Source organism: Salmo salar, chromosome 02 (genome assembly GCF_965601325.2).
Source record: "Salmo salar chromosome 02, fSalSal1, whole genome shotgun sequence".
Taxonomy (NCBI): Eukaryota; Metazoa; Chordata; class Actinopteri; order Salmoniformes; family Salmonidae; genus Salmo; species Salmo salar.
In genome coordinates, this window is record NC_138292.1 from 77,026,567 (window position 1) to 77,049,724 (window position 23,158).

At 42.8% G+C, this 23,158-nt stretch overlaps 1 protein-coding gene across 1 annotated transcript; it reads right to left on the minus strand.

Moving 5' to 3' along the window:
• Positions 1-305: 305 nt before the first annotated feature.
• LOC106592909 (adhesion G protein-coupled receptor E5-like) lies at positions 306-14,278 on the minus strand. Its single transcript, XM_082969480.1, has 8 exons — positions 14,120-14,278; positions 4,503-4,697; positions 3,922-4,043; positions 3,353-3,448; positions 2,819-2,977; positions 639-810; positions 441-542; positions 306-347 (listed from the first exon to the last, which is right to left on the minus strand). Exons 1-8 carry the CDS (start codon positions 14,276-14,278, stop codon positions 306-308), a joined length of 1,047 nt encoding a protein of 348 aa, XP_082825606.1.
• Between the last annotated feature and the right edge of the window lie 8,880 nt (positions 14,279-23,158).

Consider the following 23,158-nt stretch of genomic DNA (forward strand, 5'->3'; position numbering starts at 1 on the left):
CATTTATAAAGGCTTATTCTTAAAAGTTATTTGGACACGCTAGTTGGACCCATTTTCTACTAACCTGGGCTGAACAGTACTATCCTCGGGCTGAGTGGTTCTGGGTTGTCACTATCTGGCCAAGATACTAAGTCAGAAACCCTGCCCATTTCTACAGTGTATCTTAACCACACCGCTAAACGCAAATATTGGTTTTCATAAATGTTTACGATATCGACCATTTTGACTTTACAGTTTGGCCGTCTAGTGGGAACCTTTGTCATGGGAGGAGGGGTAAAGAGGTGCATTATGGGGGTTTGGTGACGTCATATCTGCGACTCCCCCGTGTTCTCTGCGCTCCTTGACCCCTAGGACAGACAAAGGTCAAAGGACAGAGGTTAACTCAGTGAAAGTGGTGTGTGTGTGTACGTATGTGTCTGTTTGTGTGTGTGTGTGTGTACCTGGGATTGGCTCGAAGAAGGGTTGGTAGTGCTGACCTCTGAGTATCTCTTCTTCAGTGGTGTGCAGATACAGGACAGGAGCTTGCCATACTCCTCTCTCACCTGATGGGGTCAGCAGAGCACAGTGTTACACACACACACACACACACACACACACACACACACACACACACCACACACACACAACACACTCCATACCGTTTTGTTCAGTAGGCAGTGCATGATGAACAGCAGTGCTCCCTGTAGAGAGTTGAGGATAGTGAAGAGATATGTCAGTACCACTGTCCCCTCCTCTTGGAACTGGAACACTCCAAATATCCACATAGTACCCAACACACACAGCTGGGCCACTGCTGTCACTGTGAACACCCTGGAGAGAGGGAGGAGGAGGGGAGGAGGAGGGGGATGAAGGAGGGAGGAGGGAAGGAGGGAGGAGGGAAGGAGGGAGGAGGAGGGGGGTGAGGGGGAGGAGGAGGGAGGGGTGGTAGGAGGGAGGGAGGAGACGGGTGGGTGGGAGGGAGGAGAGGGGTGGGAGGAGGGGGAGGAAGGAGGGAAAGGTTTTAGTACAGTTTTATTTAATGTACTATGGCAGCTAAAAACTGAATTGCATAAATTCATTTATTCAAACACACCCAGGATTTGTCACTCTCCATACATTCACTACATTTCTACATTCACCTATCTCTCCGTTCCTCTATTTGTCTCTCTCCATCACTTTCTCTGTCTTTTCCCCTCTCTCTCTGTCACACCTGTGTTCCATTCCCTGTCTCCGGCGCTCGACGTCGCTGGTCTACAAACCTTCGGTCATGGCAACCATAATTACGCACACCTGGCAACCCACATTACGCACACCTGCTCCCCCTCGGTATGCACACTTGGACTTCATCATTACCTTGATTACTTCCCCATTATTTAGCCCTCAGTAGCCTGTCTTCAGGCAGCATTGGTTCCGTTCACGTTCAGTACGCTGCTCCTGATGTGTTTATCTACTTGTTCTCATTATTAAACTCTCCTTCTGCACCTGCTTCCTGACACCAAGTGTATAGGTTACACTCTCTCTCTCCCTCCATCCCTCCAATATTAAACTCTACTTCTGCACCTGCTTCCTGACTCCTAGTGTATAGGTTACTCTCTCTCTCCCTCCATCCCTCTTTCTATCTCTCAGTTTTACCTCTCTAGGGGGTGTGGGATGCTACCGTCCCACCTGGCCAACATCCAGTGAAATTGCATAGCGCCAAATTCAAAAACAGAAATACTCATTATAAAAATTCATAAAACATACAAGTGTAATACATCGGTTTAAATATTACCTTCTTGTTAATCCAACCACGGTGTCAGATTTCAAAAAGGCTTTACGGCGAAAGCATACCATGCGATTATCTGAGAACAGCGCCCAGCAGACAAATCATTACAAACAGTTACCAGCCAAGTAGAGGAGTTACAAAAGTCAGAAATAGCAATAAAATGAATCACTTACCTTTGATGATCTTCATATGGTTGCACACACAAGACTCCCATTTACTCGTGTTCGTTTTGTTACTAAATGTTTGTTTTGTTCGATAAAGTCCCTCTTTATATCCAAAAACCTCCGTTTTGTTTGCGCGTTTTGTTCAGTAATCCACAGGCTCAAATGCAGTCACAACAGACAGACGAAAAATCCGAAAAGTATCAGTAAAGTTCATAGGTACATGTCAAACGATGTTTACAATCAATCTTCAGGTTGTTTTTAGTCATAATAATCAAGAACACTTCAACCGGACAAAAGCTTCGTCAATATAAAAGGAAAACATGAAAGGCGTGCTCTCGGTCGTGCGCATGAAAAACCTATGTGACACTGCAGGGTCGACTCATTCAGAGTGGTCTTACTCCCTCATTTTTCAGAATACAAGCCTGAAACTATTTCTAAAGACTGTTGACATCTAGTGGAAGCCATAGGAAGTGCAAATAGAGTCCTAAGTCAATGGATACTGTAATGGCATTCAACAGAAAACTACAAACATAAAATAATCCCACTTCCTGGATGGATTCTTCTCAGGTTTTTGCCTGCCACATCAGTTCTGTTATACTCACAGACATGATTTTAACAGTTGTGGAAACTTTCGAGTGTTTTCTATCCAAATCTATATGCATATCCTAGCTTCTGTGTCTGAGTAGCAGGCAGTTTACTTTGGGCACGCTTTTCATCCGGAGGTGAAAATAGTGCCCCCTACCCTAGTGAGGTTAAACTCTCCTTCTGCACCTGATTCCTGACTCCTAGTGTATAGGTTACGCTCTCTCTCTCTCTCTCTCTCTCTCTCTCTCTCTCTCCCTCCATCCCTCTTTCTATCTCTCAGTTTCACGCACTCTCTCTCCCAATCTCTCTCTCTCTTTCTCTTTACTTGATCTTGCGTAGGTTGGAGAGGTCAGGGTTGAGACTAGAGAACTTCTGGGCCAGCCTCCAGACAGTGATGATGAAGAAGAAAGCGTTGAGGATGATGATGGTGCACACTGGGCCGAAGAAACTCCAGATGAATCCTCTCTCCAGAGACAACCAACAGCTGACACAGAGAGGATAACGTTAGAATTAGGTTATCTGGTGTAATTTACATGTTATATTTATGTTATATTTACGTTTATAAAACCTCTCTCCAGAGACAACCAACAGCTGACAGAGAAAGGATAACGTTAGAATTAGGTTAGATTAAAGTTAGAATTAGGTTGTCTGGTGTTATTTACATGTTATATTAATGTTTCATAAAACCTCTCTCCAGAGACAACCAACAGCTGACAGAGACAGGATAACGTTAGAATAACGTTATCTGGTGTTATTTATATGGGACATATTTGCTACACAGTCTCTCACACACCTACACACACACACACACACACACACACACACACACACAGAGTTAGAGACTCAGACACACACTCACTGTTGTGTGGTACCGTATCCATCTGGGTAGGTGATAGCAGAGATGATGACTATAGCCAGTGGCAGTCCATATCCCACAGCATACAGGTACAGAGGTCTACAGTAAGAAAATGAATCACAGAGATTTATAAAATACAGGTACAGAGGTCTACAGTAAGAAGAAGAATCACAGAGCTTCATAAAATACAGGTACAGAGGTCTACAGTAAGAAGACGAATCAAAGAGATTTATAAAATACAGGTACAGAGGTTTACAGTAAGGAAAGAAATCACAGAGCTTCATAAAATACAGGTACAGAGGTTTACAGTAAGGAAAGAAATCACAGAGCTTCATAAAATAGCAGTTAAAAGAAAATGTAACACACCAAGGTAAATAATAGCAAGATAAAAGAAAGTTGTAAGAAATATATATAATGAAAATATATAATAGATTAGGAAATAATATAAATACAGACATTACGTATCTAAATGAATATAACATAAATGTATAATACAAATAAATACTAATGTATACTATATATATATACTAAGACGTAATCATTTATAACCATAGAGTAAATATATCCAATACCTTATGGTTGTGTTGAAGACCAGGACCACCATGAGGTAGAGCTGAACCCCCTCTAACAGCATCCAACTGAAGGATCCTAGGAAGAACAGGTGGAGGAGACCGGCTACAACCCTACATCCTCCCTGAGAGAGGAGAGGAGAGGAGAGGAGAGGAGAGGAGAGGAGAGGAGAGGAGAGGAGAGGAGAGGAGAGGAGAGGAGAGGAGAGGAGAGGAGAGGAGAGGAGAGGAGAGGCGAGGCGAGGCGAGGCGAGGAGAGGAGAGAGAGGAGCAAGAGGGAGGGGAGGAGGAGAGGAGGGGAGAGGAAGAGAAGGAGAGGGGTTGGAAAGGAGAGGGGAGGAGGAGAGACGAATAGGATAAAAGTCCAATTGAATATTCAAAAATTTAAATTCAGATCTGACTGTATGTAAAAAGGGCTTATTGTCTTATTTGTTTGTCATCCTGCCTATAGAAGATCCGAGGGGGAAGCAACACCAAATCAAAGTGACAAGGGAAATATTAAAAAGAGAAATTGCTATCTATACCTTGATCCCTCACACACACAAACTCATACAAACACACAGTCCCCACATCCCTAAAACCACCTTGCTCTGTGTGTGAGAGATGCCGGTGAGGAAGATGAGGTCAGCGATGAAGAGGCAGACACAGAGGTGGAGGTGGATGGTGGTGCGTGTCCCCTGGATGGACCGACACAGCCAGAAGGTCAGGATGCACAGCAACAGACACACCACAGACACCGACAGACCCAGCCACGTCAACAGACGCAGCTCAAAGGTGTGCTGGAAGGAGGGAGAGAAAGAGAGCGAGAGAGAGAGAGAGAAAGAGGGAGGGAGGGAGGGAGGGAGGGAGGGAGGGAGGGAGGGAGGGAGGGAGGGAGGGAGGGAGGGAGGGAGGGAGGGAGGGAGGGAGGGGTTTACATAACTCATAACATCAGTGGCGACCTGTCATTCAGGGCACCTGTTTTGTGCCACACATATTTTGCAAGAAAAAAATAATACAACAAATACAATATATTATTGTCAAGTCGGTTAGGACATCTACTTTGCGCATGACACAAGTCATTTTTCAAACAAATGTTTACAGACAGATTATTTCACTTATAATTCACAGGGGTGGCGGCATCATGTTGTGGGAGTGCTTTGCGGCAGGAGGGACTGGTGCACTTCACAAACTGGATGGCATCATGAGGATGGAAAATTATGTGGATATATTGAAGCAACATCTCAAGACATCAGTCAGGAAGTTAAAGCTTGGTCGCAAATGGGTTTTCCAAATGGAAAATGACCCCAAGTAAACTTCCAAAGTTGTGGCAAATGGCTTAAGGACAACAAAATCAAGGTATTGGAGTGGCCATCACAAAGCCCTGACCTCAATCCTATAGACAATTTGTGGGCGGAACTGAAAAAGCATGTGTGAGCAAGGAGGCCTACAAACCTGACTCAGTTACACCAGCTCTGTCAGGAGGAATAGGCCAAAATTCACCCAGTTTATTGTGGGAAGCTTGTGGAAGCCTACCCAAAACGTTTGACCCAAGTTAAAGAATTTAAAGGTTATGCTACCAAATACTAATTGAGTGTATTTATACTTCTGACCCACTGGGAATGTGATGAAAGAAATAAAAGCTGAAATAAATCATTATCTCTACTATTATTCTTATCTTTCACATTCTTAAATTAAAGTGGTAATCCTAACTGACCTAAGACAGAGAATTTTTACTAGGATTAAATATCAGGAATTGTGAAAAACTGAATTTAAATGTATTTGGCTAAGGTATATGTAAACTTCCGACTTCAATTGTATACATTTATTTTTGGTTTTGGGCTTGCCTGTTTTCATGCTATTTTGGCATTAATACCTGTCACACATCAATTTGCAAACAATGTATAAATATATATATATATCATTGAGTTAATAAAGCCGCATAGAAACACGGTCTCTTTTTAGTTTTCTTGAGTGAGGCAGCTCCAAAATGCAGGTGTTTCAACCTAGCTCAGTGCTTTCTGTGATGGTGGGGTGAGGCAGCAGAAAATAGGAGCATTGCGCTGTGTTTGGCTCAGTGTTATGTCACTAATGCGGGCACTACGTCATCGCCAAGTTTAAGTCCTTAGTAAGGGTAGACATCCAAAATGCCAGCCCTTTGGGTCCTGCCATAGAGTTATACTACAAGTGTCCTTCCAAGAAGGCTCAAGGTCATTGGCCACAGATAAAATTACATCAAATCACATTATATGTACAGTGGCTTTGATTGGACTGATCATGTCAACATCCTACTTTCAAAGTCTTAGCTAGCAGTCATCATCATGAATCAAGTCGACAATCTACTGGCAAATTATTTTTAATCCTTGTTATATGAAGAGAAAAAAATGAAGAGAAATTATAGATAAAACGTATCGGTGCTCATCGGCCATTGGACATAAAGATCACACAACAAGTTGGAAAATTGCAAATTCAACAATAAGTGGTTTGTAAGGAATCAGTGGCTAACTGCAAACAATGCAAAGCAACCCCTAGCCTTCTATTCAATGGAGTGACTGTGTGTGTTTTTACCATTCAACCCCTAGCCTTCTATTCAGTGGAGTTGCTGTGTATTTTTACCATTCAACCCCTAGCCTTCTATTCAATGGAGTGGCTGTGTGTGTTTTTACCATTTAACCCCTAGCCTTCTCTTCAATGGAGTGGCTGTGTGTGTTTTTTTCAGAGTTCCCACCATAAATCCAGAGAATGCCAGACTTTGACAACAAAGTTTGATGACAAAATTTGCCCACATAGGACCGCCGTGCCACCTTCATAAGGTGAGTCCAAAGATGTCATGTATGCTGCTGTTTAAATGATGTAATATGCAAGGGAGATATGTATACTGTAGCTAAGAAAGTAAAACTTAGTGTATGTTGTGTAGTAATCTGTTAGTAGCCCATGTGTCACCCTAATAATTTGGTCAATTTTCACCTCTTAATTTCACCTACTGTTCTAACTTGGTGGTGCACATGTAGCCTACAACCTGTTTTAGAGAAATGTAATCATTGAATATTGTAAGAGCTTACATTGTCTGTTTATCTGCCCCCTTTATTTATCCTACGTTTCTGACTTGGTGTAGAGGGAGTACACTGTAAGAATGGCCCATGTTCTAAATTCTGTCAATGTACATTTCAAAATTGCTGAACAAATAGATATATTGACTACATCCGTCGTCGCTCGCTCATTAATGTCTTAATCGAAATGACGGATTCCCTCTTATCCGCTTGTCATCCCCTTATGCCATAGTTTGTACATGTCAATTGTCAGTAGAAACCACATTTGTTTAAGCAAGTCAGCCATATCAGCTATGTTTTTTTAAAAGGCAGTAAATGAGGCTGAATGAACTGTTTCGCTGCCAGACAAGGCTCAGCTGATAGCCAGGTGTAACAGTGGTAAGGTGTTGGAACTGCTGTTGGGACTCTGCTGTTAGGACAGCTTTATGTAGGCCCTAACAGTTTGTGGGCACCGTTTGTCACTGTTATGGTTCAATTAATGTATTGTTTAGTGTTGTGTTGTGTTGTGTAGTGGCTTTGCTGGCATGCATCCCACATTTATTTGGGTTTGCCCTACCAAGATTTAAATGCTAAAATCGCCACTCTATAACATCAAGATGCAGGGATGCAGGGAAAGAGAGAATTAGCCTGTTCACCAGGTTAACCTGTTTGGGATAGTGGGCAGTATTTTCACGGCCGGATAAAAAAACGTACCCGATTTAATCTGGTTATTACTCCTGCCCAGAAACTAGAATATGCATGTAAATAGTAGATTTGGATAGAAAACACCATAAAGTTTCTAAAACTGTTTGAATGGTGTCTGTGAGTATAACAGAACTCATATGGCAGGCCAAAACCTGAGAAGATTCTATATGGGAAGTGCCCTGTCTGACCATTTCTTGGCCATCTGTAGCCTCTTTATCGAAAATACAGGATCTCTGCTGTAACGTGACATTTAAGGCTTTCATTGGCTCTCAGAAGGCGCCAGAACGTTGAATGATAACTCTGCAGTCTCTGGGCGAAAAACAGTAGAGGTTTTGGAGAGTGGTACTTCTGAGAACAATGGCACTGGCGCGCGCATGCATGTGACGACTCCATTTTCTTCTTTCAGTGTTTGAACGGTCTCCCGGTTGGAGAACAATGGCACTGGCGCGCGCATGCATGTGACGACTCCATTTTCTTCTTTCAGTGTTTGAACGGTCTCCCGGTTGGAATATTATCGCTATTTTTCGAGAAAAATCGCATAAAAATTGATTTTAAACAGCGTTTGACATGCTTCAAAGTACGGTAATGGAATATTTTGAAATGTTTTGTCACGAAACGCGCCGGCGCGTCACCTTTCGGATAGTGATTTGAACGCACGAACAAAACGGAGCTATTTGGATATAACTATGGATTATTTGGAACCAAAACAACATTGGGTGTTGAAGTAGAAGTCCTGGGAGTGCATTCTGACGAAGAACAGCAAAGGTAATCCAATTTTTCTTATAGTAAATCTGAGTTTGGTGAGTGCCAAACTTGGTGGGTGTCAAAATAGCTAGCCTGTGATGGCCGGGCTATCTACTGAGAATATTGCAAAATGTGCTTTCACCGAAAAGCTATTTTAAAATCGGACACCGCGATTGCATAAAGGAGTTCTGTATCTATAATTTTTTTAATAATTATGTTTTTTGTCAACGTTTATCTTGAGTAATTTAGTAAATTCACCGGAAGTTTTCGGTGGGTATGCTAGTTCTGAACAAAACATGCTAATGTAAAAAGCTGGTTTTTGATATAAATATGAACTTGATTGAACAAAACATGCATGTATTGAATAACATAATGTCCTAGGAGTGTCATCTGATGAAGATCATCAAAGGTTAGTGCGGACAATGTGGTTAGATAAAGGAGAGTATTGTCTTTAATATGGTGTAAAATAGTCATATGTTTGAAAAATTGAAGTTTTTGCATTTGAGGTATTTGTAATTCGCGCCACTCTATACCATTGGATATTGGTGAGGCGTTCCGCTAGCGGAACATCTGTCCCTAACAGGTTTTAACAAATTTAACTAGTTTTGTTTGAAGACCCATCAGTACCATTTAAGACAAAGAGCTCAGTTAATGTTAAGCATCTTCAGCTATCCTCAGTTAATGTTAAGCATCTTCAGCCATCCTCAGTGGATGTTAAGCATCTTCAGCTATCCTGAGTTAATGTTAACCTCTTTGGGATGGGGGCGGTATTTTCACGTCCGGATGAAAAGCATGCCCAAAGTAAACTGCCTGCTACTCAGGCGCAGAAGCTAGGATATGCATATAATTGGTAGATTTGGATAAAGTTTCTAAAACTGTTAACATAATGTCTGTGAGTATAACAGAACTTATTTGGCAGGCAAAACCCCGAGGACAAACCATCCAGGATTTTTTTGTTGTTGTTGAGTTGACTGTGTTTTCTATTGGTCTTCTATGGGAAAATAGATTTATGAGGCACTTGGCTGCAGTTCCTATGGCTTCCACTAGATGTCAACAGTCTTTAGAAATTGGTTGATGTTTTTCCTTTGAGAAATGAAGAAGTACGGCTATTCAGCACTTTTTTGTTTGGTGTGTGCGACCTGGAACTCACTCCACTTTCATTTTGTCCGCTATTGAACACAGTATATTCCGTCTTAAATTGTATCGATTATTTACGTTTTAGGATACCTAAGGATGGATTAGGAAAGTTGTTTGAAATGTTTGGACAAAGGTTACAGGTAACTTATTAGATATTTTGTCGTCATGTTGGGCAAGTTGGAACCGGAGTTTTTCTGAATCAAACGCGCCTGTCACGGTTGTCGTCGGTGAAGGAGGACCAAAACGCAGCAGGTAAGTGCAGGCTCATCTTGACGTTTATTTATTTTCAAAATGAATACCAAAATAACAAAACACTAGAATGAACGAACAACAACAAACAGTCTGGCAAAGCATAAGGCTCAACACAGAACAATCACCCACAAATAACAAACACAAACACACCCTAATATATGGGACTCTCAATCAAAGGCAGATAGACAACACCTGCCTTCAACTGAGAGTCCCAACCCCAATTAACCAAACATAGAAACAGACATACTAGACTAAACATAGAATACCTGAAAACCAAACAGTGCCCAAAAACCCCGGAATACTTAAACCAAATGCCCCTTCAACAAAACACATCACCCCGAACCACATAAAACGAATACCCTCTGCACGTCCTGACCAAACTACAATACCAATTAACCTTATACTGGCCAGGACGTGACAGTACCCCCACCCTTAAAGGTGCTAACCCCGGAAGCACCTTAACAAAAATAACCCCAAGCAACACCAAAAAGAAAAATTCCCCTTACTAAAGGGAGGGAAGGGAGGGTGGCTGCCGTCAACGACGGCACTGTGCTACACCCCCCCTCCCCAACCTACCTATCTCTGGAGGTGGCTCCGGCTCTGGCCGTTCCAGGCTGTCGGGGCAGTCTGGCAGCTCGGGACAGTCTGGGCAGTCCGGCAGCTCGGGCCAGTCTGGGCAGTCCGGCAGCTCGGGGCAGTCTGGGCAGTCCGGCAGCTCGGGGCAGTCTGGCCACTCCGGCAGCTCGGGGCAGTCTGGCCACTCCGGCAGCTCGGGGCAGTCTGGCCACTCCGGCAGCTCGGGGCAGTCTGGCCACTCCGGCAGCTCGGGGCAGTCTGGCCACTCCGGCAGCTCGGGGCAGTCTGGCCACCCCGGCAGCTCGGGGCAGTCTGGCCACCCCGGCAGCTCGGGGCAGTCTGGCCACCCCGGCAGCTCGGGGCAGTCTGGCCACTCCGGCAGTTCGGGGCAGTCTGGCCACTCCGGCAGTTCGGGGCAGTCTGGCCACTCCGGCAGTTCTGACGACTGTTGACTGGCGGGCAGCTCTGACGACTGTTGACTGGCGGGCAGCTCTGACGACTGTTGACTGGCGGGCAGCTCTGACGACTGTTGACTGGCGGGCAGCTCTGACGACTGTTGACTGGCGGGCAGCTCTGACGACTGTTGACTGGCGGGCAGCTCTGACGACTGTTGACTGGCGGGCAGCTCTGACGACTGTTGACTGGCGGGCAGCTCTGACAACTGTTGACTGGCGGGCAGCTCTGGTGACTGTTGACTGGCGAGGCTGGGTTTACGCACTTGAAGCCTGGTGCGTGGTGCTAGTACTGGACGTACCAGACTAGGAACACCTACATCCAGGCTACTGCAGGGAGCTGGCCTGGGGATCCATTCTTGCCCCGCAAAACTGCCCTTGTGCCCCCCCCAAAAAAATTATTGGGGCTGCCTCTCGAATTTTCGAAACTCTTCCATCGCCCTGAAAACACTCCTCCTTAACTCGGCCCATGTCCATCCTTCCTCCTCGTTCATCTGCTGCTTGGTCCTTAGTTGGTGGGAGATTCTGTCACGGTTGTCGTCGGTGAAGGAGGACCAAAACGCAGCAGGTAAGTGCAGGCTCATCTTGACGTTTATTTAGTTTCAAAATGAATAACAAAACACTAGAATGAACGAACAACAACAAACAGTCTGGCAAAGCATAAGGCTCAACACAGAACAATCACCCACAAATAACAAACACAAACACACCCTAATATATGGGACTCTCAATCAAAGGCAGATAGACAACACCTGCCTTCAACTGAGAGTCCTAACCCCAATTAACCAAACATAGAAACAGACATACTAGACTAAACATAGAATACCTGAAAACCAAACAGTGCCCAAAAACCCCGGAATACTTAAACCAAATGCCCCTTCAACAAAACACACCACCCCGAACCACATAAAACGAATACCCTCTGCCACGTCCTGACCAAACTACAACACCAATTAACCTTATACTGGCCAGGACGTGACAGCGCCAAATAAATTGACATTTTGGGGATATATAAAAAAGGAGTTTATTGAACAAAAGGACCATTTGTGATGTTTCTGGGACATATTGGAGTGCCAACAGAAGAAGATCTGCAAAGGTAAGGCATGATTTACATCGTTATTTCTGACTTTCGTGTCGCACCTGCTTGGTTGAAATATGATTTTCATGTGTTTGTATGGTGGGGTGCTGTCCTCAGATAATCGCATGGTTTGCTTTTGCCATTAAGCCTTTTTGAAATCTGACATGGTGGATGGATTAACAAGAAGTTAAGCTTTATTTTGACATATTGCATGTGTATTTCCAAGAAGGTTAAATATTTCTAATAATTTAATTGGAATTTCGCGCTCTGCAATTTCACCGGATGTTGTCGAAACGTTCCGCTTGCAGAACGTCTAGCCGTAACAGGTTTTAAGCATCTTCAGCTATCCTCAGTTAATGTTAAAACTTCTTTGGGATCTGGGGGCAGTATTGAGTAGCTTGGATGAATAAGGTGCCCAGAGTAAACTGCCTGCTACTCAGGCCCAGAAGCTAGGATATGCATATTATTAGTAGATTTGGATAGAAAACACTCTGAAGTTTCTAAAACTGTTTGAATGATGTCTGTGAGTATAACAGAACTCATATGGCAGGCAAAAACCTGAAAAAAATCCAACCTGGAAGTGGGAAATCTGAGGTTTGTAGTTTTTCAAGTGATTGCCTATCCAATATACAGTGTCTGTGGGGTCATATTGCATTTCCTAAGGCTTCCACAAGATGTCAACAGTCTTTAGAACCTTGTTTCATGCTTCCACTGTGAATGGGGAGAGAATAAGAGCTATTGGAATCAGGTGTCTGGAAAAATGGCATGAGCTCAGTCACGCGCATGGCCGAGGGAGCAAGCTGAATTCCTTTACATTTCTAAAGACAAAGGAATTGTCCGGTTGGAATATTATTGAAGATTTATGATAAAAACATCCTAAAGATTGATTCTATACATCGTTTGACATGTTTCTACAAACTGTAATGCAACTTTTTTGACTTTTCGTGCATGCCCCTAATGCATTTGGAATAATGAACTGAACGCATGAACAAAAAGTAGGTATTTGGACATAAATATGGACTTTATCGAAACAAAACAAACATTTATTGTGGAACTGGGATTCCTGGGAGTGCATTCCGATGAAGATCATCAAAGGTAAGGGAATATTTATAATGCTATTTCTGACTTTTGTTGACTCCAACATGGCGGGTATCTGTCTGGCTTGTTTTGGTGTCTGAGCGCTGTACTCAGATTATCGCATGGTGTGCTTTTGCCGTAAAGCTTTTTTGAAATCTGACACAGCGGTTGCATTAAGGAGAAGTGTATCTTTAATTCTATGTAAAACACTTGTATCTTATATCAACATTTATGATGATTATGTCTGTAAATTGATGTGGCTCCCTGCAAAATCACTGGATGTTTTGGAGGCAAAACATTACTGAACATAATGCACCAATGTAAACTGAGATTTTTGGATATAAATATGAACTTTATCGAACAAAGCATACATGTATTGTGTAACATGAAGTCCTATGAGTACCATCTGATGAAGATCATCAAAGGTTAGTGATTCATTTTATCTCTATTTCTGCTTTTTGTGACTCCTCTCTTTGGCTGGAAAATGGCTGTATGTTCTTTTGTAACTAGGTCGCTGACCTAACATAATCATATGGTATACTTTCGCCATAAAGCCTTTTTGAAATAAGACACTGTGGCTGGATTAACAAGAAGTTAAGCTTTAAAATGGTGTATAATACTTGTATGTTTGAGGAATTTTCATGATGAGATTTCTGTTGTTTTGAATTTGGCGCCCTGCACTTTTACTGGCTGTTGTTGAGGTGGCGTGAGGATGCTAGCGTCCCACATATCCCAGAGAGGTTTTAAGCATCTTCAGCTATCCTCTGTTAACATTAACTGAGGATAGCTGAAGATGCTCACCATTAACTGAGGATAGCTGAAGATGTTTAACATTAACTGAGGAGAGCTGAAGATGCTTAACATTAACTGAGGAGAGCTGAAGATGCTTAACATTAACTGAGGATAGCTGAAGATGCTTAACATTAAGCAGCTTCAGCTATCCTCAGTTAATGCTAAGCAGCTTCAGCTATCCTCAGTTAATGTTAAGCAGCTTCAACTATCCTCAGTTGAGTGAAAACAACACAGCCTTTAACTCATTACTCAACCTGCTCAACTGACAACATAGGGTAAGGAGCATTATCTTGACATCACCCAGTGTGTGTGTGTGTGTGTGTGTGTGTGTGTGTGTGTGTGTGTGTGTGTGTGTGTGTGTGTGTGTGTGTGACCTTTACAGGGTAGAGGGCCATGAGAACAGCAAAGCTGCTAAGGTGGGTACAGGAACACACGGTGTGTGTAGCGTTAGACTTGACTTTGGTACAGCCACTCCTTGACCACGCCCCTCCCTCTTCATGGACACGCCCCTCCGACCAGAACACACAGGTATAGTTCATCTCCGCTGACTCCGCCCTCACCTGGGGTAGGGGTGGGGGAGGGAGAGAGAGAGAGAAAGAGACAGCAAGAGTGAGACAGAGAGAGAGAGAGAGAGAGAGAGACAGAGAGAGAGAGTGAGAGAAGAGGATGAAACATTGGCTAAGCACTTCTTAGAGAACTGTCTCTTCAACAGATCAGTATGTTAGGCCATCGTCAGTCTGTTAGGCTATCGTAAGTCTGTTTGGCCATTGTCAGTCTGTTAGGGCATTGTCAGTATGTTAGGCCATCGTCAGTATGTTAGGCCATCGTAAGTCTGTTAGGGCATCGTCAGTATGTTAGGGCATCGTCAGTATGTTAGGGCATCGTCAGTATGTTAGGCCATCGTCGGTATGTTAGGCCATCGTCGGTATGTTAGGCCATCGTCGGTATGTGAGGCCATCGTCAGTATGTGAGGCCATCGTCAGTATGTGAGGCCATCGTCAGTATGTTAGGCCATCGTCGGTATGTGAGGCCATCGTCGGTATGTGGAAAAATGCAAGTCCTAACTGTAGCTGTATGATTATGATATACTAGAATATTTACATTCTTGATATGTTAACATCAGCCCTACGGCATATGTTATATTATCAAATGATACCTGTAGATGTTTGAAGGTGAGGATGACAGGCTGGTTGAGGTGGTCTGTTGCTGGGTTACTGACGAGAGCTGTTACCACCTTGGAACTGATCTGGTAACTAGGCTTTGATGCTGTGGCGGTTCCTGTGTCTGTGTCTGTGTCTGTGTCTGTGTCTGTGTCTCTGTCTGTGTCTGTGAGGTACTGGAAGGAGTTGTTGACAGATCTCTCCACTGTCTTGTAACACACCAACCCAGCCAGAGTGAAACCTGTGAAGCACAGAATGAAACAAGTTACCAGTATGTCTTGTAGCTTTCCTAGAATTCCCAGGTTTTTCAGCTTTCCTGGTTGGAAGATTCCTGGAATAAGGAGGTGCTTTGAAAGGCTGGTCATGGCTCACATCAACAAAATTATCCCGAAACCCTACACCCCAATTTGCATACCGCCCCAACAGATCCACAGATCATACAATTTCTACTGCACTCCACACTGCCCTTTCCCACCTGGATAAAAGGAACACCTACGTGAGAATGCTATTCATTGACTACAACTCAGATTTCAACACCATAGTGCTCTCAAAGCTCTTCACTAAGCTAAGGACCCTGGTACTAAACACCTCCCTCTGCAACTGGATGCTGGACTTCCTGAAATGCCGCCACAGGTGATCTTCAACACGGGGGCCCCTCAGGGGTGCGTGATCAGTCCCCTCTTGTACTCCCTGTTCACCCACAACTCATGGCCAAGCACGACTCCAACACCATCATTAAGTTTGCTGACGACAGAACAGTGGTAGGTCTGATCACCGGCAACGATGAGACATTCTATAGGGAGTAGTTCAGATACCTGGCCATGTGGTGCCAGGATAACAACCTCTCCCTCAATGTGATCAAGACAAAGGAGATGATTGTGGACTACAGGAAAAGGAGGACTGAACACATCACCATTCTCATCGACAGGGCTGTACTGGAGCAGGTTGAGAGCTTCAAGTTCCCCCTCAGGAGACTGAAAAGATTTGGCATGGGTCCTCAGATCCTCAAAAAGTTATACAGCTGCACCATCGAGAGTATCCTGACTGGTTGCGTCACGGCCTGGTATGGCAACTCCGACCACAAGACACTACAGAGGGTAATGAGTACGGCCCAGTACATCACAGGGGCCAAGCTTCCTTCCATCCAGGAGCTCTGTACCAGGCGGTGTGAGAGGAAGGCCCTAAAAATGGTCAAAGACCATTAAGTCACTCTTGTCACAGACTGTTCTCTCTGCTACCGAACGGCAAGCAGTACCGGAGCACCAAGTCTAGGTCCAAGAGGCTTCTAAACAGCTTCTACCCCCAAGCTATAAGACTCCTGAACATCTAATCAAATAAGTTACCCTCCCACCCCCTTTTTTTACGCTGCTGCTACTCTCTTGCTATTATCTATGCATTGTCACTTTAACAACTCTACTTATATATACATATTACTTCAATTACCTCGACTAACCCGCCCCCCACACATTGACTCTGTACCGGTACCCCTTGTATTTAGCATCACTACTGTTATTTTACTGCTGCTCTTTAATATTTTTTTTATTTTTTACTTATCTATTTTTTGTAAGCATTTTGATGCCTGTAACAAATCCAATTTTACTTTGCTTGATTTGAATAAGCAGGAAATGCGGAATCCAGGATTTCTAGGCAACCTGGGAAAGTTACTGGTACTAAAAGATACAGTACTTAGTTATAGATATGATGGTGATGATGATGATGAGTAGCCTACCTGGGTATGTCCCGTTGCCGGTGGCTGTCTCCCAGCTGATGTCCAGTCGAGCATTGTCATTGGCCAGGCTGATTGGCCCAATGGGCGGAGTCTGTACCCTCCTCACTGCTAGCTCTGCCTCTGTGTACAAGGACAAGGGAAACGGTGAAGGAAGATGTGTGTGTGTGTGCATGTGTGAGTTTTTGTCTGGAAGTTCATGTGTATGTGTGCGTGTGTTACCTGTGTGGTCTGTTTCCATGGTGGTGTGGGTGTCTCTGAGCTGTGGCCCGATGAGCATCAAGGTGTCCTCCACGGCACCTAGCAACCCACTCACCTCCCAGCTGTTGCTTAGGATACCTTGAGACAGGAAACTGTCTATCTCTGTGAAGACATTCTACACACAGGAAGTGGAAACAGGTAAAAGGAAGTGAGTGAACGAGGTGTATATGTTTATATGCATGCATGATTGCAGTGTGTGTGTGTGTGTGTGTGTGTGTGTGTGTGTGTGTGTGTGTGTGTGTGTGTGTGTGTGTGTGTGTGTGTGTGTGTGTGTGTGTGTGTGTGTGTGTGTGTGTGTGTGTTTAACCTCCAGTAGGATCTCTCCAGTCAGTCTCCCTCTGGCTGCGTCCCCAGATTTACTTAACGCCAGACAGCTTTTCCTCATCAGAGACAGGAGACCAGCTAAACCTGGAACAGTCTGAGAGAGAGGAAATATATTGACATATATTATAGTCCCAGAAGATAGCACTTAAAAGTACTAATTAAAACACTTGTTTCTAAAGTGGTGAGAGAGAGAGAGAGAGAGAGAGAGAGAGAGAGAGAGAGAGAGAGAGAGATTTTAAAACTCATTATAATTTGCAAAAGTGAGTTGCAGTATTTGGAAATCAGTTATTTTAATGACTGCTCACTGCCATATTCTATAAATGTTCTGGATATTTCACTGACTGCTCACTGCCATATCCCATGAATGTCACCTTAAACTGTTAGTCATTATGAGTGACATCAGGTGTCAGGGTTTAGAACTCACCTGTCCAGGAGTCTGATCCTCTTTGACCTGGTCACAGGTCAGTACTGAAGGAAACACAAAACACTACTGTCACACCTGGATCGACACTACCCAGCACAAACTGTACATATTACAAAACACGACTGTCACACCTGGATCGACACAACACATACATATTACAAAACAACCATCACACCTGGATCAAAACTACACAGGTCAACACAACAGAACATAACACAACAGGACACAACACAATCACACCTACACAACAAAACAACACAATCCCACCTGCACAACAACACAACACTACACAACATAACATATCACCATCACACCTGCACAACAACAGCAACCACACAACAGTACACAGCACAACACAATGAGAACTAACAACCATCACACGTGCATGTTATCTGTAATAATATAAGCACCACACTCAGATCAGTTTACATAGTCCCTTACTGATCATCATTATCCAGGCTTACACAGTACAACTGAACCTAGACCTGTCCTTACGGGGCGATTTGCACAGCAGTGACTTCTGTTTGGGAAAGTACTATCGGGATCAGTGTACAACGTAAAACACCAAATAATGCATGCAGAGCAGAATTAGGCCGATACCCAGTAATTATGAAAATCCAGAAAAGAGCTGTTAATTCTACAACCACCTAAAAGGAAGTGATTCCCAAATCTTCCATAACAAAGCCATCACCTACAGAAAAATTAACCTGGAGAAGAGCCCTCTAAGCAAGCTGGTCCTGGGGCTCTGTTCACAAACACAAACAGACCCCACAGAGCCCCAGGACAGCAACACAATTAGACCCAACCAAATCATGAGAAAACAAAAAGGTAATTACTTGACACATTGGAAAGAATTTACAAAAAAACTGTGAAAACTAGAATAGCTATTTGCTATTTGAGAGTACACATTGGCAGAATACCTGACCACTGTGACTGAAATCTTTGACTATGTACAGACTCAGTGAGCATAGCCTTGCTACTGAGAAAGGCCACCGTAGGCAGACCTGGCTCTTAAGAGAAGACAGGCTATGTGCACACTGCCGACAAAATTAGATGGAAACTGAGCTGCACTTCCTAATTTATAGATGACCATGAACTGAGACCCTTGCATCACACACACACACACACACACACACACACACACACACACACACACACACACAACTCACCAGTACACTGTCCAGTGTACTTGAACCCAGGTAGACAGTGACAGTAGATGCTCCCATATGTGTTGTAACATGCGGCATTACTTCCACAGGGTGGGGTACTGTCCCACTCTTTACACTCATCTGTATCAACACATTGTTTTCTTGTTTTGGCTATGAAGCCCAGGCCGCAATCCCTGGCCTCTAGGTTTCCCAGTAGACTGAAATGAAGACCTGTGAGGAGAGAGGGAGAGAGTTATTTAACCAGACAATCACTTTAAGCTTCAATATATCAATTATTGATAGCCATGAAATATAAGTCTACTAGTAACACTAAGCCTGTTATTGGTCCAGAATGTATTCTTTCTGATGTCACATTGTAAAGTGTTCCAACAAGAGGGAACCTATCAACAAAACCATGTGGGATTGTTACTCAACATCACAATAATTTATGGCTTAAAGCCATCAGATTGAACTCTGGACTTATTTGTATTCTTCCCCATTCAGGGACTGATTTAGGAACTCTCATTTTCATTGCAAAGGGAATTTCGTTTGGAGTAAAACGTTTCTGTTACTAAACATTTTGCAACTGTTTACAACTGCTTGCTACAGTCTTCATCTGAATGAACTACCAGGGATGGAATTTACGGATTACGGACACTTGTTAGCCGGGCTGGTAGATTATTACTAGCCCGGGTCCAAAACATGTGCCATGAGATATTTAAAATACAAAATGTCACAGACGGGCTAGTTAGGCATATTTTCTACTAGCCATATCTGACAAATACTAGGCTTGGACTAGCTTCATTCCCATCCCTGCCTACACCACAGTACTCTGGACCACGTTGGGATGCAAAAAACGTTCTCCTTTACAATTTGTGCATCCCAAATGGCAGTCTATTTCATAGGCTACTGTACTATAGGCCCATGGTGTCACGTCCTGATCATAGTAAGTTGTTATTTTCTATGGTGAGTAGGTCAGGGCGTGACAGGGGGTGTTTGTATTTCTATGTTTAGTTTCTAGTTTTGTATTTCTAGGTTGGTGTTTCTTTGGCATGACCTCCAATTAGAGGCAGCCGGTTGCCGTAGTCTCTAATTGGAGGCCATATTTAAGTTGATGTTTGTCCCACTTGTGTTTTGTGGGTGATTATATTTTGAGTAGTGTGTTTTTCTTCTCTGCGTCACAGTTTGTTGTTTTTGTGTTTCAAGTATTTAAGTGTATTGCATTCAGTTTCACAAATATAATATGTGGAACTACATAAATGCTGCATCTTGGTCTGCTCCTTCAGACAACCGTGACACATGGGTATAATCACCAGTAAAATACTTGTTCTCCACATTGCATATATTTGATTGTCTTCGTGGTGCCTACTTTTCCTGAATTTACCAAATTCACTCCATATCTCCCTAAATGTGTGCTGCCATCTGGGATTGCGAGGTAATCTGCCCCTAAAGGTTTACTACCATCTGGGATTACGCTGTAATCTGTCTCTAAAACTGTGCTGCCACCTGGGATTATGCAGTAATCTGTCGCTAACGGTGTGCTGCCACCTGGGATTATGCGGTAATCTCTTGTAGCAACTACTACTGAGTATCTGGACTAGGGAGTGAGTTTCAGAAAATGTGTATTTAAACATTTATTTCACCATAGTTCACACATTTAATAACCCGTACCGACTGCAAAAGCATTCAGGATTATAGACTTTCCTTTGGTGACGGGAGAAGTTTCTGGGAAACAGCTAAACCAGAAGGTTGGGATGTGGCCTTCAGCGAAGAGCCTGCTGTTGTGTTTGATTCATTTCACATTCAAGTTAATGATTCTTAAGCATCTGGTTTATGGAACTTTATTCAATAGCTCATTTACAAGTTCCGCTAATTACTATTCATTTTATAGTTGTTAAAAGTCGCTAATTAGTCACTTCAGAAATGTAATGTTGGAGGCTTTGGTTAGGTTCTCTGTATTTGTTATTTTGAGAAAAAAGATTCAAGAGCTCAGTGTTAATTTGAGTTAATTATATTGGAATTTTGCTCTATGTTAATTAATTTACATATTATGCTGTTTCAGTTATTAATATTTTTCCATTAATTATTAGGGTCAAATTGTGATACTGAATTTTAGAGAAATAACTTCACCTCTCTGGTTAATACTCATAAGTGCTCACCACCATTGATTTCTTCACATTTCATTGTGCTAAGAAGGTGTTAAGTTTGTCTGGAAGCAAGACGTGTCTGGTTTTCTTTTTGTAGTTTGTGATTTCCTGTAGACCCTGCCACATACGTCTCATGTCTGAGCTGTTGAATTGCGACTCCACTTTGTCCCTGTACCGACATTTAGCTTGTTTGATTGCCTTGGGGAGGGAATAACTACACTGTTTTTATTTGTCCATATTCCCAGTCATCTTTCCATGTTTAAATGCAGTGGATGATGATGATCCTTTTAATTTTTATTTGTTTTACTTATTTTACCAGGTAAATCGCCTGAGAACACATTCTCATTTACAGCAACGGCCTGGGGAATAGTTACAGGGGAGAGGAGGTGGCATGAATGATGATGCTAATGATGATGATAGTAATGGTGATGATGATGATGATGATAGTGATGATGATGATGATGATGATGATAGTAGTGATGACGATGATGATAGTAGTGATGTCGATGATGATAGTAGTGATGATGGTGATGATGATAGTAGTGATGATGATGATGATGGTGATGATGATAGTTGTGATGATGATAGTGATGATGATAGTGATGATGATGATGATGATGATTAGTATTATTAGTGAGGCTGGTGTGAGGATATCGGAGAAGGTTACTGGTATTATTTCTGATGTCACACTGTCCTTTATTCCCAACAAGGGGGAGCCTATCAACATGTGGGATTCTCAATATTCTAATGATCTCAAAACTGTTCCCAATCTAGAGATATTATAGCTAAGTAACTAAACTGAAGTTTAGTAGAGAAGACAGGGATATTATAGCTAGGTTACTAAACTGAAGTATAGTACAGAAGTGTCGTGTCTTTGGGGGTACCATTAAACTGAAGACATGTTTATCAATTAGCTCCCTGTAATTATTATCACGCGATTAACTTGATTAATCGTTTAATTGTAATTAACTAGGAGATCGGGGCACCAAGGAGAATATTCAGATTACAAAGCTATAATTTTCCTAATATAACTTTCCTGTACTATAATATTCTATTATAGTATAGGCCGATTATCTTCTGGTTTAAATGGTGTATTTTACCTCGAGTCCAGTCTCATTCCAAACATCGTAAATTGTTGTATCTGCACGAACCCAGTCTTTACTAAAATCATCCATACATCAATTGTCTTAAAATAATTTATTTACTACACTAAGTAATTAACAGAAAACATACAAACAGTAATTATCGTCACAAAGGATTGGTATACTAATGTGCGCTAATGGCTAACAGGCATGGCTGGTCTGTTAGACAATGGGTCATAAACGGTCAGCTGAGAATGCACACCTACAGAGTTCATTAATATTAACAAGTGACAATTGAAGGCTCACTCATTCGGGAACAATTGCAATCAATATATATTTACGCTCAGTGTGTCGTTCTGATTCTGGTTGGAGAGTTCGGTTCTGTTGGGGAGTTTTCTCCGCGTTCTCTCTCTCTCTCTCTCTCTCTCTCTCGGTTAGAATGGATGTTTCGTTGGTCTTCGCGTTCGATGATATAATTTACTTAGCTGCAGACTAATAATTAATATCAAAGACTTGTTCTTATTCTGTCGGTCTCGATAGTCTAAAAGTTAACCACGTGGTATGGTTCACTTTCAGTAGAGGAATTGGATGGTAAAACCTATTGGCCATGGAGTGGAGGCCTGGTCTGCGGAAATGTAAATCAGGGGGTGTTTTATAGTGCCCATCGAACAGGCTTGTCAAATGACGCCTGGTCCTGTATGTGTCCCTGGGGTGTGCCTATGACTGAGCTAGTCTTGGTTACAGAAATACAATTCTATCACATTAACATCAGTACAATAGCATCTCAATGTATTATAAAAGCTTTATCCTTATTAATACATTCTATAAACCCATTATGATGCAAGTCTCAAGCTGAGGCTATTATATAAACAGTTTTATGGTAATATGGCTATATTGTCTCTTCTGAGTATCACAAAATTGTACCAAGCGGATCAGTTCGTAGCTGGATTCTTCACCAATCTTCCATACCTTCTCCAGAACACAAAATGTCGCTTGGCTCTCCAATTCTATGAGTTGGAAGAATTTCCTGTCTCTCTCTATGGGCCATGTGGCCAGAGACTCTCCTGGAATTTTAGAGTTTTTACAACCCTTTACACACAGGGCCTGGGTTGGGGGGAAGGTAGGTTGGGTGGTGGTGCAAAAGGGA